The sequence below is a fragment of the Urocitellus parryii genome, chromosome 5 (assembly GCF_045843805.1).
Source record: "Urocitellus parryii isolate mUroPar1 chromosome 5, mUroPar1.hap1, whole genome shotgun sequence".
In the NCBI taxonomy this organism is placed as follows: Eukaryota; Metazoa; Chordata; class Mammalia; order Rodentia; family Sciuridae; genus Urocitellus; species Urocitellus parryii.
In genome coordinates this window covers 348,016-365,056 of record NC_135535.1, presented here as the reverse complement: position 1 = coordinate 365,056, position 17,041 = coordinate 348,016, and the positions used below count along the sequence as shown (strand labels likewise).

Below are 17,041 nucleotides of genomic sequence, written 5' to 3'. Positions count from 1 at the left end.
CCCCCAGGCATTTCTAGGAGTCCGAATACCGCCATGCACAGGTGTCTCTGCCTGCTTCACATTTTTAGGAATCCAGGCTTCATCAAACTATTTACCAGTCATTAACTATCAGAGCGTTAAAAGCCATATGAATGGTTTTTCTCTAAATGTGGTTTTAGTTATAGGTGGTAGTTTTTGATACTGATCATTTTTATTGTCATTGATTAGTTAAAGACATTTTTTGTAGTTGTACATAGACAATCAGCCTGTATTTTATTTGTTTATTTTTATGTGATGCGAAGGATGGAACTCAGTGCTCCAGGCTAGTAAGGGCTCTGCCACTGAGCCACAACCCCAGGCCCTTGTCCTGAATTTAACAAGAGCTGAGCTATTGACAGTGGAAGTGCTGTGAACGTCTGTGCTCAGGTTTTTGTGTGGACGCAGGTTTCCACGTCTCTCTGGTCAGTGCCCAGGGGAATTGCGGCCGCAGGTGTGGAGGTGCGTTTGCACTTGGAAAGAGAGCCCGGCGCTTTTCACTCTCCAGCTCCACGCTGCAGATTCAGCCCCTGGAGGGTAAAGAGAGTCAATTCATTTTTGGTATAGAGCAGAAAATGCCAGCCAGTGAGGGAAGGCACAGTGGGTGTCGCAGAGTAACTTCAGGCCTGCCTGGAGTTTGTGTTTCACAGAGAATAAGTTTAATGACGTTTTATAACAGCCACTGAAACGTCTGCCCCCGTGGAGACACGCGAACCCTCCTGCGGGGCTCCACGCTGAGTACCGCCGCCAGGGGGCGCGCTGGCCGCGGCGGCGCCTCGTGGTGGCTCCCGGCGAAGTGGCCCGGTGCTTAGCGCCGGGACGCTTTATGTCACCTTGGCCCAAGAAGAGATTTGGGATTTTTTTTTTGTGGTTTATTTTGTTTTTATTCTCCACATATTTTGAAGCAAAAATGCATGGGACATGTGGTATTTTTTACCAGCCAGTATCCTTGGAGACATCCTCCTCCTCTAAGTAAAACACAATCCATTTTCTCAATGGTCACTTCTCAGCTGACCTTTTCATTTTTTAGATTTTGACGGTGATGTCAACAGTCAAGTGACTCCTACTGGAAGTCCCAGCCCAGGGGCTTGTGCACACTTCCCTCGGCTCCCGGTGCCTAGCTGAGAAGAAGCCCCTCGGGCTGAGCCCACTGCGATGGACCCCAGGCCTGGGCAGCGGCCGGGACCCTCCGCACCTGAGCTTTCTCTACCGCGCTCGGGAGGGCGCATCCCGAGCCTGGGAACGCTCAGCGTTTCTCTTTGGTGGGCGGAACTCGGGCCCCTCTTGGAGGGAACTGCAGTCGTTCAACCCAGCGATTGGTCTGGTCACCTGACTGCGGAGACGGTACGGGGGCCTTCAGAATATCCACGTCCAGCCAGAGAATAAGGACAGTTTAGGGATGGTACGATCATATTCATCATTTTAACCTTCTCCAGGGCACAGGGGGTGGCATAAAATCATTCACTGTGCCATTCATTTCTCGCCACTCCATCCCCCAAACCTCTGATCATCTCTAACATCAACTCTGCACCCACAGGTAATGCCTCCCCTGTCCCCTCCCTTCAGCCCAGGTGATCTCCTCCCCCCACTATGGGCTCACCTGTCCCAGGAGCATGGGTTCTCTTGTGCCTGGGGTTTCTCACTCAGCAGGGCGCTCTGGAGGTCCCAGGGAGTCAGGCAGGCATCAGACCCCTTTCTTTGGGGGAGGCCTCTTGTGTGTGTACCAGTTTGTCACAGTGCTGTGGATATGTGTTCCAGGTGCTGTTCAGGTCTCTGCTTTTGCTTCTCTCACACAGACACCTACAGACAAACTGCAGGGTCGGGTCTGCATGCATTTTGTGTCTGGCTTTTTCAGGAACCACCCAACTGTTTTCTACAGCAGCTGAACCATTTTGCATTCCCACCAGCAATGTACCAGAGTTCTATTTCTTGACAAAACTTTTATTTTCCATCTTCTTAACATCCACTCCCAAGTGGATGTGAAGTTGTTCTTCATTATGTTCTTTTTTTTTTTTTTTTTTTTTTTTAGTATTGGGGATTGAACTCAGGGGCACTTGACCACTAAACCACATCCTCAGCCCTATTTTGTATTTTATTTAGAGGCAGGGTCTCACTGAGTTGCTTAGTGCCTCGCTTTTTGCTGGATTTGAACAAGGTCCCCCTGTCTCAGCCTCCTGAGCCACTGGGATTCAGGCGGGTGCCATGGCTCCCAGCTTTGATTTTGATCTGCATTTCACTAATGACTAATGATGCTGAGCCCCTTCCTTTGCAAGCTGGACATCTGCAGGTCTTCTCTGAAGAAATGTCTACTCAAGTCCTTTACCCATTTAGAATTTTTTTTCTTCATTTGTAAGAGGTCTTTGTGTAGTCTGGATATTAGACCCTTACCAGAGACATGGCTTGAAGAAATCTCCCATTCTATAGGTCATATCTTCATGATTTCTTTTGATGCACAAGAGTCTTAAATTTTATTGAGGCATAAGTGAATTTTTTTTTTTTACTTTATTCATGTCACATCTAAAACAAATTGCCAAATTCCAGCTCATGATGACTGAACCTCTGTTTTAAGAGTTTTAAAGTCCAGGTCTGATGTGTGGGTTGCTTGTTGTGTCTTACGACTAAACACTCAGAGTCACTCCAGGTAAACTGGGCTACACGAAATAATCACACAGAGACAGAGAAATACCTTTTCCCTTGGGTTTCATGAGGCTCCTCTCACCTTAGGGGTCCATGGAAAGAGAGAGAGGAACACATGCTGAACCTTTTTATGGGGGAGAATCCATTCAAATGAGGCAAGGGGTCAGGTTTCAGGGGGTGGAGTCTAGCTTCTGATGTCTGCTGTCAGCCGACTGACTGACATCTAGGAAGGCCACGCCCATCTCGTGAGCTGTGTGGGGGTCAGAGGCAGAGCCAGCAAAAAATCCAGGGCCAAGCCCGCCAAAACAGAGGGGCAACGTGGGTTCAATTCACTCTGTGGGCTCAAAGGCGGTAGTTCTCACACACACAGCCCAAGGCTACATCGCCACATCTCCATATTCTCATCGCTCCAGGCTAAGGGGTGCTTGGTTCCTACCTGGCAGCTCCAGACAGTTGCTGATCCATTTTGAGTTAAATTTTGTGTGTAGTGTGAGGTAGGGGTCCAGCCTCATTCTTTAGACCTGTGGATATCCAGTTGTCCCATCTACTGAACAGGCTATTCTTTTACTATTGGACAGCCTTTGCACCCTTGTCAAAAGTCAATTGGCCATGGTTTCATGAGTTTATTTCCATTTATTTCTTTTTTTTTTTAACTCAAAGGCAAAAAATTATTCTCTGATATATAAAACAAACAAAAAATCTTTAATATATAGTGACATGGTTTTGTTGCTTTTCTTTTAAGAAACAAATTGCAGAAGTATAGACCCGGGTAGAAAAATACACTCTCACAGCTCCTCCAAGCAGCCGGCGATCCCTGCAGTTACCAACAACAGGCACAAAGCTTACACACTGAGTAAGCCTTGTTCTCTTTAAAACATGGATTCACATTTGCATAACAATTTAATGCATGGTTAGAAATACAACTTCCCTTCTTGGTAGTGGGCCCAGTTATTCCACGGACACTAATACCAGCAGAGACCCAGTGAAAACCTCATCTTGGTGATCCTCCTGGGCATTCCCGTGGCTCCACGGCTTGTCTCACTGGCCAGCACCTCCCCTGTGGCAGCTCCATGCGTCCTGGGGGCTGGATCCCCGCCCAGTGGTGTCTCACTCTGTCCTAGACTCTGGAGATGTGCCTGGCCCCTTGTACAAAATGAGAAACTCAGACACACGGAGGAAGCTACTCGGAAAAGGCTACTCTGCCCAAGAAATAGTTTCAAAGGGAAAATAAGTTTCTTTTCACTTAATTAATGCAGCTGGGCTGCTCCAAATCCCTCTGACCTTAACAGATCAAGACGGTTCTGCTGATGGCCAGCAGGTGGTGCTGGATCATGCAGAAAGCAGCAGTGGAATTCATGCTTAGAAAACCTGGAAAATACTCTTTGTTTGCAGGAAACTCATTTGGCCAAAGTTTGTTCTCAAAGCATAAATGTAATGTTTTCTCCCTGACATCGGACTTAAGCTGAAGACATACTTCATATAAAATTTAATTGACTCAAACATGAATAAACTTCTAAAAGTTTAAAGGAAAGTGACAATGAATTTAATATTTGTTAAAACCATTATGTTCATATGACTCAAAAGCAAGAGAACCCCTGCCTCTGACCATGATGTTAGGAATGGAGGTCAGTATGTGCTCATCAACTGACAGGAAGAGCTGGCTGCTGTGGGGGCAGAGATAACTCTGTCCCGGTGCCTGAGGCCCCTTGTCCACCACCTCTGCAGGAAACACTCGGAAACCTCCCCGAAGGACAAGTTGGGAGCATGCAGCTCGCAGTCACCTCTGGCAGTGCCTGCCTCACCTTCACTCTGCTTCCTGAGACGGTGGTGCCTACTGCTGTAGGGACCCACATGCCTGTGGGGGTCTGGACTGGTGTGCATGCTGCTGCTGGACCTGGCCCCTCGGTCCTCTTGGGGAAGTCTTGTGCAGGTCAGCAGAAACTGTGCAGCATTAAGGGCATCTTCACGTGAGCTGAGTTAAAAAACATGAACTTCAAAAGCTTACTTTAAAAAAAATGAAGTACTTTTGAAATTTAAAAACTAATTATTTCTGTACTCAGATCTTTCAGAGGAGCTGGAACCTGCATGGGGGACTGGCCTGGGGTGTGCCTGTGTCTGTTAAGTTGTGGGGCAAAATTCTATAAAATAGTGCCGAGTTACACAGAGAAGAGGGCTACGCCTGTGACCAAGGAGGAAGGGACACAAGCTGTCCTCATTTTAAGTTGGCATACATTTTTAGCATTTTCCTGCTAGGAATTTCACGTCTGAAATCACAGTGCCTCCCAGGGCCACTGGCTCCCACAGTCCCTGCATGGGACAGGCAGCACTCGCCTCACCCAGCCTCTGGGCCTGTAGTGTGACAGCTGGCCCGAGCTCCTCCACCGCGCCTTGCGGCAGGACCAGGCTGTGGCGAGGGTCCGCCTTCAGGGAGCAGAGAAGTCTGTGGATGCTGCCGTGGCTCTCCCGCCCCGGGCTGTGCAGCGCCAGGTCCCGCTGCAGCCTGTGGGCCCGAGACAGGCTGCCTGAAGGTGTGCCCTGCGTCTTGGAGACACTCTGAGGCTCTAAGGTGCCCTCAATGACGATGTCAGCTTCCTGTTGCTCTCCATCTCCTCGGGGTGGAAGTTCTGCAGCACGTGGGCCACTGGCAGGCGGTGGTGGCTGGCAGTGCTGTCCGTGGACTGGCCAGAGCTGCCGGACGTTCGGCTGCTGCGGACGACATCGTTCCTCTGGTTGGCGGGCTTGACAGTGACGATGAGGTGGTGGCTGTTGGCATCCTCAGGTCTGTGACCTGGTCCCGCGTCTTCCCCGCCACCTCAATCCCGTTTACCTCCAGGACTTGGTCATTCACTGCCCGCAGTCCCGTGCTCTCTGCAAGGCCCCCGAGGCCAGGCGGGAAATGAAGAAGCCTGGAACCTTCTCCAGCCCCCGGGGTGACCAGGACTGGTGCCGTCGCGGATGTAGAGGCCCAGAGGCTGTTCGCAGCCCTGTCTGTACTGCGTCTCGGGGAGGAGGTCCACGTCGATGAAGGAGGACACGGGCCGAAAGTCAGGGGCAGGCTGCTGTCGAGGTGGGCCGACGGCGGAGACCCTCCTCCCCCAGGTCACCAGACCTTCTTCTTCCTGGATAGGGTGCCAGCCCCAAAGCTGTGGTGGTCGGCCTCTTCTCGCTTCTGGACCAAGACCCTGGGCTTGGCGCTGGAGCCGGCCTGGCAGAAGTTGTCCTCGTGGTCGATGGGAAGAGGTCGCCCTGCGCCACCTCGGTGTGGGAGAGGTGGTGGGTGTGCACCACCAGCTGGAGAGATCTTCAGACTTGCCAGGCTTGGGGCGGTTCCAGGAGAGCCTCCGGAATTCAGCCCCAAACTTGCTCTTGACCTGCACCGCGCTGCATCGTAGAAGCGCAGGGCCTGAGGCTTGTGAAAACTCGGGGTCACGGTTTCGGCCCCATCAGTCTCGTTTCGCCCTCAAAGCTCAGGGGCCGCAGAAAGACTCTTGGGGGCGACGCCCCCAGCCGTTGGCCTGGCTCCGGCCCCGGGTGGCCTGGTGTGCCGCGGCCGGAGCTCCATTTATTTCTTGATGATATTTGCACGTGTCTATCCTTATGCTAGCGCTTATTGGTGTCCCCCCCCCCCCCCAGTGCTGGGGATCAAATCATGCCAGTGAGTGCTCTCCCAGTAAGCTATATCCCCTGCTCCACCACACTGTATTTTTTATATTGCAATACTGGGTGTTATGGTTTGGTGTGAGGTGTCCCCCAAAAGCTCATGTGTGGGACAATACAAGAAAGTTTACAGGTGAAGGTTTCTTGGGTGATGAGAGGTAGGATGTGCTGGAGGAGGTGGGTCTTTGGAGCAGGCCTTTGGGGTATATATATATTTTTTCTTGGTGAGAGAAGACTCTCTCTCTTTCTCTGCTTCCTGGTGTGATATCCTGAGCGGCTTTCCTCTGTCATACCTTTCTACCTTAATGTTAGGCCTCACCTTGGGCTATGAGGAATGCAGCTGGCTGTCAGTGGACTAAGACCTCTGAAACCATGAGCCCCCAAATAAACTTTTCCTCCTTAAAATTGTTCTTGCCAGGTCTTTTGGTCACAACATCAAAAAAGCTGACTAAAATACTGGGGACTGAACCCAGGGCACTCTACCATTGAGCTACATCCCTAGTCATTTTTATTCTGAGAAAAGGTCTGGCTAAATTGCTGAGGCTGTCCTCGAAATTGTGATCTTCCTGACTCAGCCTCCCAAGTAGCTGGGTTCAAAGGCATGTGCCACTGAGCCTCGCCCCTTTACTGTTATACTGACACAATGGGAATTGAACCTAGAATCTCATGCATGCTAAGCAAGCACTGTATCACTGTGCTTTATCTCCAATCCCCATACTGTTTTAAATGGAAACTTTGTAATAATTTTTGAAATTGTGAAGTGCAAACCCTTCAACTTTGTTCTTTTTCCAGACTTCTTTGGATATTCTGAGTCTCTTGAAATTCCATGTGATTTGAGGATTGGCTTTTCCATTACTGCAGAAAAGACCATCAGAATTTTGTGGGGTTTTTTTTGATATTTTTTGTTGTATTACAATTGTACATAATAGTGAGATTCATTGTTATGCACTCATACATGCACATAACATAACAACACAGTTTGGCCAATATCCTTCCCCATTATTTCCCCTTTCCCTACCTTAGGCCATCAGAATTTGACAGTATTGGCCTTGTGTCTATAGATCACTATGAGTAGTGAGCCTTCCAATCCAGGGACTTTTATTATTTCTTTTCTGTCTTTTTAAAGAATTTGGTTATTACAATTTTTCCATTTTAAAATTTCTGTTTATTTTCAAGTCTGCTATGTTGAGCTTGGCTTTTATTTCAAGTAAGTAGAGCTAGTTGATTATCTTTGTTTGATAGCTGCACTGTCCCAAATCTTTGCAGGACTTTTCTGTTGTCTATTATCTTTGCTAGTTCCTTGTTATTGTGTCGTTTTTCCTCGTGTGTCTGCAACCTGGACATGCTGGGTTTCTGTTCTCACCACTAAAAGGCTCAGGGGTCACTCCAGTTTAACTGGGCTAACTGGGCTGCGCAAAATAACCACACAAGAGACACAAATACCTTTATCTTTGGGGTCGCTGTGACAGCTCCTCTGACCTTAAGGGTCCGCAGGAAGAGAGAGAGCAAGAGCACACGCACTGACCCCTTTTATTGAGGGAAGCTATTCAAATGAGGCAGGGGGTCAGGTTTCAGGGGCTGAGTCTATCTTCATGATGTCTACTGTCAGCAGGTTGACTGACACCTGGGTAGGCCACACCCCAGGGCACGGTAAGAGAAGGGGACACACACAAGGCACTTCCATGGAGGATTCTGTCCTAAACAGGGAAAGGGGTTAGATTACAAGGGAACAGGTGAGCGTAGCTTCACCCGTGGGGCTGTAGCAAGACACACCCATGCACGAGACACCGACCCTCGCACCCAAGAAGGATGGGGAAAGCTCTGCCACATTTCTGTGACTGAGTGCCTCAGCACCAGCCGGGGAGTGTGACTCAGTCATGTGTCAGGGTGGCCTCCCAAATGGATATTTATTTATTTTTTATTTTTTTTTTAAGAGAGAGAGAGAGAGAGAGAGAATTTTTTAATATTTATTTTTTAGTTCTCGGCCAACACAACATCTTTGTTTGTATTGTGGTGCTGAGGATCGAACCTGGGCCGCACGCATGCCAGGCGAGCGCGCTACCGTTTGAGCCATATCCCCAGCCCCCCACATGGATATTTAGTGTGAACATTATTTGTAGAAATTATTTGACGTCTAGAATGGTGGGTTTTTTTTTGGGGGGGGGGGTTAACCCAGGGATGGTTAACCAGTGAGCCACATCCTCAGCCCTTTTTATTTTTTGAGACAGGGTCTTACTAAGTAGCTGAGGCTGGCCTCCAACTTGCTATCCTCCTGCCTCTGTCTCTGGAGTCACTGGGGTCACAGGCATGGCCACCATGCCTGAGGATGGTACCTTTCTTAAGGATTTCAGTTAGAGGGTTGAGGATGTGGCTCAAGTGGTAGCGCGCTCGCCTGGCATGCGGGTGGCCTGGGTTGGAATCTCAGCACCACATAGAAAGAAGATTTTGTGTTCGCCAAATACTAAAAGATAAATATTAAAATTCTCTCTCTCTCTCACTCTAAAAAAAAAAAAATGGATTTCAGTTGGAAGACTGATGATAGGAACAGTTTGAACCACTCTAATCCAAGTTCAAAGACTGAAGTTCCTGGATCATCTGTCATACAAACCTAGGCCTCAAACCCGTGTGGGGGCTGATTTGTGTTTCATTCACTCTTACCCAGAGGGCATGGTCGTTTAGGGCTACAACTCCTAGAGGAGGATGGCTGGCCAGACCCCCAGGTATGTGGGCTCCGGCCTTGGTCTGTAGGAATTATGTGTTTGGGATTGGGGTCTACAGACTTCATGATTGTGACAAGCTTGGTGACTAAGAAGTTTCTGTGCCAAGACACAGAATGCCTGGCTGCTAGGTAGTACCTGGTGACCGGGAAACTCCTGTGCAAAAGCACCGGCTGCCTGGCTGCCGTAGCATTGTCCTCCACAGGTCTACCCTGCTTCCCAGACCTGGGTGCCCAGTCTCCTCCCTCTGAAGTAATAAGACAACTATGCAGGCACTACCTGGTCTCCTGGGGATGCCCCTGTAGAATGGAGGACCTTATCTCAGGTAGGACTCAGGGTTAAAGAAGGACTAATTAGAATACAGTCATGGTAATGAGAGGTGTGTGTTCCTTAATAAACTCCCAGGCAGGGAGGAGCCACACTGCACCCCGGCACTTCTCTCCTCTCTGCTCCTCCTGCCTGTCTGCTTGCACTCTGTGTGACTCTGTCTGTCCACAGGTGTTCCTTTATATTGGTCCTCTTTGCCCTGTGAGGCCGCAGACCATAGCACAGTGTCCAAGCTGTTTATTATGTCTCTGGTAAAGCAACGTCGAGGGACAGGCTTCCTTCCTGGGTTCTCAGACCTTGTCCTGGATTGCAGCTCTGTGGAACTCTTTGAAGCTTTTATGGTCATGTATATATTTTTAAATAGTTTAGTTCAGCCTCTTGTTTTTTTTTTAGTGTTAACTATTACCCCTGGAATTCATACACACTGTAGAATCAGCTCTCAAGTCTTGGTGTCTGTCTCTGTTTCTGAATCTCCCTCCTTCCCACATATTCCTTACCTGATGGACTTTTTAAAAATATTTTTTTAGCTTTAGGTGGACACAATATCTTTATTTTTATATGGTGCTGAGGATTGAACCAGTGCCTCACACGTGCCAGGCAAGCGCGCTACTACTTGAGCCATATCCCCAGCCCAGCTGATGGAATTTTGATTGAAATTATATTGACTCTGTAGGCAAATTTTGGGACAGTTGATATCTTTATGACATTGAGTTTTCCAATCCATTGGACTAGAGATGTAGCTCAATGGCAAAGAACTTGCCTAGCATGGACAAAGTCCTTCATTCCATTCTCAACCCCCAACCCCATCAAATAGTTTTAATTTTTATTAAATTTTACGCAAGTGCTCTACCACCAAGCTACACCCCCAGTCCAGCTTTTAAAAATTAATTTTAAACTTGCAATGATCTGAATTTAGCAACTGACCTCAAGAATATAATTATAACTGGGTCTGGTGATGCATGCCTGCGATCCCAGTGGCTCAGGAGGCTGAGGGAGGAGTATCTCAAGTTCAAAGCCAGCCTCAGCTACTTAGCAAGCCCCTAAGCAACTTAGAAAGACCCCCGTCTCAAAGTTAAAGATTAAAAAGGGCTGGGTATGTAGCTCAATGGTTAAGTACCATGGGTTCAATTCCCAGTAACTCCCTCTTCCAAAGTATATATTCTCCCTCTTGTACAAAGAGGCGACACTTATTATGTTTTATCTCTTCTTTCTGTCTTTCCATACTTTGTTCTTATTTATTTAAAATTTTTATTTTTATACCCCTTTTATTCCAAGACTCACCATGAATATTTGTATTAAACTTCACAGCCACATCACCAATAATTAAATACGTTTTTCAATACCACATTTTAGAGTTGCATGCATGTTTTCTCCTTCATTCCCATACTGTTGAACACTTAACATGTTTAAATTTTTCTATTACAATTCATATTTTGTTATTTCTCCTAAAAATAACATTTTATTTCATTACTGGAGATCAAACCCAGGGTTCTTGCTAAGTGCACTCTCCACCACTGAGCTACAGAGCTACACCGCAGCCCCTGGCCCAGGGAGGAGCCCTCCTGCCCAGGGCACAGGCAGCAAGGCTGCCCCCTGCACATGTGTGCTCTGGGGAGGCTGAGGGCAGACTATCCTCCAGGGCAGAGCTGCCTCTGCAAACACCTGCCAGGGGGCTCACAGGAAGCTGCTGCTGGTCAGATCTTCCATTGCAACCCTTTATGGTATGTGTGGTATTTATGCTGTCATAGCACACAATGGCCAATTGTGTGTGTTTCACGATTTGTGTAGGTGCTTTGAGGTTCTGTTATATTCCCAGCTGTGCCACATTTTCTCTCTGGGAAGCCAAGAGGACCAAACAGTCACTCTACCCACATGAAGTCTCTACATTCAAAGTCTTGCTCTCGGTCTGGTCTGTTTTTGGCAAAGGATGATGCTTCCTTTCCAAAGGGAAAGAGCAGGTCCTAGTCACCTGTGTCTGCGGCACCTGCTGTGGTCCTCACACCTTGTGGGTTGGTTGGGGTGATCCCTGGGCTTGTTCCTCCCTACCATGTGTCCTCCATCACTTGCTCTGATAGTGGCCTGGGGCTCTGACTGACAAGTCTTCAGAAGCTAGGTGGAGCTGACTGAAGGGGCATTGTATGGCCTGGAGGGAGGTTCGGGGGTGTCATCTCCACCCTCTGAAAGTCTTGGACCCCAACTAAACCAAGATCCAGAGCCTGGGGCTAGGACAGAGGATCAGGGAAGAAAATCCTCCCTAGCTTGAAGTTCACCTTAAGGCACAGGGCCCACCCCACCCTCTCACTGTCATCCAATAGTCCTGGGGGAACTCGAAGAGGTGGGGGGCAGGCCAGGAGAGACACCTGAGGCTCAGCACAACCCAGGCTGGGTGCCAGGGACACGCTTGGCATCTCCTTGCTGCCTGACTCAGGGAGAAGTCGCTGGGTCCACTATGTCCCCAGAAGAAGGAAAAAGCCACATGGGGGGGTATGCCACTGTCCCAGGGACTTCAGACTGTTTCACGCCTGGGCTCCCATTGGCACCTGTGCCAAGACTCATTCCCGAGGTGGAGGAGAAGGGCTCCTCCCTAGGGAACCAAGATTGGGTTCCCTGTCTGCAGACCAGCGAGTGAGGCCTCAGCCTGGATGAGGAGGCAGAGAGGGGTGGGGTCTGGAGATTTCAGACCAGGCATGGAAGGTTGGGGACTGAGAGGAGACTCAGGTGTGGGGCTGGCAGAGGCCCAGGGCCAGAAGGGCTTCTGGGAGATCTGGGTGGTGGCCGATGGATGTAACTTGAGCAGGGCAGGCAGGCTCGGGGCTCTCTTAGGACCTGGAACCACATCTGAGCAGTCTGGAGGAGTAAAGTGGGGCTCACGAGGCCCTAGGTCTGGGTGGGTGGGAATAAGCCTGGCTGCAAAGGGGGAAACATAATTTTTGGATTTTCGTTTTTTTTTTCTTGACTTCAAAACTCTACCCCATCTCTCTCTGGTGACCTCAGGGCCAGGAAAGTCCAGGGGCTGCTGAAGAAGGTAGTGTGGGAGCCTCCGTCCTAACACCCAGAGACAAACCTAGACTCACACTGATATGACAGTCTGACTGTGGGACCCATGTCCCAGGGTCCCCTCCCTAGTCTGAGACTCCTCCCTGTTGTCACAGTGGACCCGGCCTCTCCAGTTTCTGGTAACTCCATCAGGGCTGCTGCATCATGTTACTAAGGCCAGAGATAACATCTCCCCATGGGTTACCTTCCCTGCCAGGCCCCTGCCGCTGGACCCAGGCTCAGAGGAGGGACCAGGGTGTGGGATGAACTGGGGGTGTGAGGATCTGTCTGGCAGAAGCAGGTTGGCTGGGCTGCTAGCAGAGTGTCTGAGAGCACTGCCATTTGATCCTGGGATGCCAAGAAAAGGAGAAGGGGGCCGGAGCTGGTAGGCCGCGTGGCAAGGCTGTTGAAGGTCTCCTGATGTCTCCAACTGAACCTACTGACAAACCTCCAGGCAGGAAGAGACTCCCAAGGTACTAGAGAATAGGTCCACCTTAACAGGGCAGCCCTGGGCGGGGCTCTCAGGATGCCACTGGCCCAGAGGGCAGCCCAGGACCATGAGCAGGGCATGCACAGCAGCCAACCAGCACTGGATTCCTCATACCCCGTCTGCACCCAGTACCATGATCCAGGGTGCCCAGGCAGGTGGGCCCCTCTGGGGCTGGGATGGGGACGGTGATGATGACTGGGACGGCGCTGCGCTTGGTCTGCTGGCTCTGGCGGTGGTGGCTGCCACAGCACTGGCTTTGCATTGGTTTGGCTCCAGACAGGATCAGGAAGTGGCAGGACCAAAGTCCACAGTCGGGGGGACCCAGTCTACTCCAGAAGGCAGGTTGGTTCTGCATCCAGAGTCCCAGGTCAGTGGTGGCAGCAAGGGAGACAGAGAAGGGCAGAAGAAGCCTCACCCTCCCAGACGCAGTCAGGGGAGCCTGGCTATGTCTGCGGCCCAGGACCAGGAGCCCCTCGTTGGCAGAGTTTTGGCTGTCACAGCTGGACCTCCACTCAGTACTCTTGGAAATGCCACCAGTGGAGGGACCTTGGGAGAGCGGTGTGGTAACCCCACCCCAGAAGCCCAGCGAGGTGAAGGAAGGGAGCCCCCCAGGCCAGACACGGCTCTCCTGGGTAGGAGCAAAGCAGGGGCGACACCTGCTCCCCTCCTGATCCGCTTCACCCTTCGGAGTTCTGGTGGCGAAGCTGAACTGCAGGCGGGGGCAGGTGGTGCCGGTGCTAACGGGCCAGCTCGCCCGGCCCCTATCCACAGAGAGCAACAGGACACCAAGCGCTGGGACCTGCCTGGCTCTCTGGGGACAGTCCGCCGCAGCCGGCGACGTCAGGCCGACGCTGTCTCCTCGGGAGACCCAACCTGCCATCCCCCAAAGCCCGACCCCCTCCGCCTGGGCGCCGCGGTGAGTGTGTGGGATGCTATCGACGCGGCGTCCGCCGCTGCAGTGGACGCCCGCTCCCGCAGCCCGGGCGCCGGCTCCCGGTGGTCGGCCTCAGCCCAGGGTCCGGCCCAGCCGGCACTGCCCCAGGCCCAGCCCGCGCTAACGGTTCCAGGGACAAACCGCTCGGAGCGCGGGCGCGAGAAGTGCAGCCCCCAGGCAGCCCCAGCCCAGCCTCTGGGCGCCCAGGGCGAGGCTGGCCAGGCCACCGAGACCAGCGCCCTCGCCCCCCGGGAGGCTGCGGGCGCCCCGGCCCCGACGGAGGGCCGGCCCTGGGTCAGGAAAGCGGTCATCGCCACCAGTGACTTCAGCCGCGCCCTGGACTCGGCGGGCGAGGGGCCGGAGGAGGTGCCGGTGGAGTCCTGCGGCGCGCGTGCGGCCGGGGCTGCGGGCCCAGCAGAGGGCGGCCCGGGGCTCGACTCCGGGCTGGGCAGAACGGGAGAGGGGAGGGAGTCCCAGCCTCGTCAGGGCTGGGAGCAGGCGGCTGGTGGCCCGGTTGCTGACCGGGAGCCCCAGCCGACCCGGCACCGAGGAAGGCCAACCGTAGAGGGCCACAGTGGCGTCCCCTCCACTGGCCGTCCAGCCACGCCCCCGCCTCGGGGCGGGGACCCGGGTCGCCCTTCCCCGAAGGCAAAGAGGTCTGGCGTGGGCCTCCTCCCCGCAGCCCCCAGCCCCTCTCCTACAAACTCTCTGCCCCACGGAGTCAGCCAGGATCCTTCCGAGGGTGAAAAAGTCAGCGCGGCGCCAGCCTCCTCATCAGACCAAGTTTCCACTTCAGCTCCCACAGTAATCCTAGCCCCTTCTCCATCCAGAGCCCCACTCCCAGTGACAAACCCATCACCAGCCGCAGCCGCAGCCTCAGCTCCGCCCACAGCCTTAGCCCCAGCCTCAATCCCAGCCTCGGCGGCAGCCTCAACCCCAGGCCCATCCCCATCACCAACCTTACTCCCAGCCCCTGCCTTAGCTAGTGGGTCAAGCCCTGCGGCTGGAGAGTCCAAAGTGGGTCTCTCCAGGAGCTACCGAGAAGGGCAGATTACAAGTAGCTGGGGAAACCTTATTGCCATGGTTCTTAGAAGCCACCCCTTTCCCAGGCCAGAGAAGCCCAAAGGCTGCGCCCTAAGGGCGGTCCCTGTGAGCCCTTTCACCCATTCTGAACACAGACCAGGGGCTTCCCAATCTGAAGGGGAAATCCCCAACCTCCAGAATAGGCACCCATCTTCCTTGGGGATTGTCACACAGGCGGGAGGACTGGCCAAGACTCCATGTCAGGCGCAGCCAGTGGGCTTTGAAACCCATGGGAAGTCCCCCCCTGGCCCACCTCTAGGCCCCAAAGAAAACAGAACCAAGGAGAAAAGTCTAGACTCACTGCCCTCAGCTGAAGTTCCTGGGGGACACACAGAGCCCTCTGTGCAGATGCCGTCTGGCTCTGCACCACCCTCTGCTATGAGGTGGGATGCTCAGCATGTCCCCAGACCACGGAAACACAGCATGTGTGAAATAGCCCTGAGCTCTGAGCATCTGGTCAGCCAGGTGGCCCCAGAGCAGCACCAGGGTCCAGTGCTCAGGGAGGAGGCCAGCTCTGCAGGCCGCAGGGGAGTCCTCACAGAGAAGCAGAAAGAGGCCCAAAAACTCATGGTTTTTCTGCAGAGGCCTGGGAGTTGGGGGAGGGTCAAGGGATCCCAGAAGCCCCACTTGTGGGCCTTGGAGGCAGCCACAGCTGTTCAACGTCCCCAGCGGCTAGACCTGGGCAGCTGCCTGGAGGTGCTGGCCTTTGCCCAGCAGCATGGGGAGCCTGGCCTAGCCCAGGAGACCTATGCCTTGATGAGCAGCAACCTGCTGCACGTGCTGGGCGACCCGCACCTCTACCGGCAGCTGAGTGGGGCTGATCGGGAGCGCATCCTCAGCCTGCGGACGCGCCAGGGCCAGGCCATGCTGGGGGTCCTAGTACTGCCCAGACTCTACCAGGTGTGCCGTCCCGGGTTCAAGAAGAGCTCTCGTGGTGAGGAATCTCCTGAAGCTCAGACTGCACCCCTGCCTCATCGAACATTCCTCCACGTGTTCCACCCTCAAGAGAACATTTGGCGGCCCCTGACCCAGGTGCCGGAGGAAGCCCCCCTCCGGGGCTGTGGTCTCTGCACCATGCACAACTACCTGTTCCTTGCAGGCGGCATCCGTGGCTCTGGTGCCCAGGCTGTCTGCTCCAAAGAGGTCTTTTGCTACAACCCTCTGACCAACATCTGGAGCCAGGTTCGGCCCATGCAGCAAGCCAGAGCCCAGCTCAAGCTGGTGGCCCTGGACGGGCTGCTGTATGCTATTGGAGGCGAGTGCCTGTACAGCATGGAGCGCTACGACCCACGCACAGATGCCTGGACCTTACGTGCTCCCCTCCCTGAAGGCACCTTCCCTGTGGCCCATGAGGCTGTGGCCTGCCATGGGGACATCTATGTCACAGGAGGTCACCTCTTCTACCGCCTGCTTAGATACAGTCCTGAGAAGGACTCATGGGATGAGTGCCCCTACAGTGCCAGCCACCGGCGCTCCAGTGACATGGTGGCACTAGGGGGCTTCCTGTACCGCTTCGACCTGCTGCGGGGTGTGGGCGCTGCAGTGATGCGCTACAACACGGTGACGGGTTCCTGGAGCCGTGCTGCCTCCCTGCCACTGCCGGAGGCCATCCCACTCCGTTGTACTGTGTTGGGCAACACCATTTACTGTCTCAACCACCAGGTCACAGCCACCTTTGCAGTCTCTGAGGGGACTGCCCAGTTTCAGGCCCAGGAGCTGCAGCCCTTTCCCCTGGGGAATAAGGGGATCCTCTGTCCATTCATCCTGACTCTGCCCACTGCGGCCCGGCTGCAGACCTCACTCTGATGCCAGTGGAGAACTGCACTCCAGGGACACCTTTCATCTGGGGTAGTCTGGGGGGGTGTGGGGCGTGGAGATGGGGTTGGGGTCAGGACCTTCTGCTACAGTTTCTGGGACACTTTTCCTTCTGTTTGACTCCTGCTGTAAAGGTTGTCACTTACTCTGGAGTGAGAGCCCTTCCACCTCCCTTCTTACCCTCCCCACGCCATGCTGGAACCTGCCCCAGGTCCTTACCTGCTTTGGATGCCTCAGCTTGCTCCCAGGCTCCCATCTTCCTGGGAAACTCCTGGGCCCAGAGCTAAGGAAGGAGAGGGATGAAAGCTTATTTGTGCTCCCTGTATTCTG

At 52.9% G+C, this 17,041-nt stretch overlaps 1 protein-coding gene and 1 pseudogene across 1 annotated transcript; one reads left to right on the top strand and one right to left on the bottom strand.

The window, feature by feature from the left end:
* Positions 1–3,437: 3,437 nt before the first annotated feature.
* Positions 3,438–13,141, bottom strand: LOC144254842 (partitioning defective 6 homolog gamma pseudogene; annotated as a pseudogene).
* Positions 13,142–14,827: 1,686 nt separating this feature from the next.
* Klhdc7b (kelch domain containing 7B) lies at positions 14,828–16,702 on the top strand. Its single transcript, XM_026413597.2, has one exon. The coding sequence runs from the start codon at positions 14,894–14,896 to the stop codon at positions 16,700–16,702; it is 1,809 nt and encodes a 602-aa protein (XP_026269382.2). The 5' UTR covers positions 14,828–14,893.
* Positions 16,703–17,041: the final 339 nt, after the last annotated feature.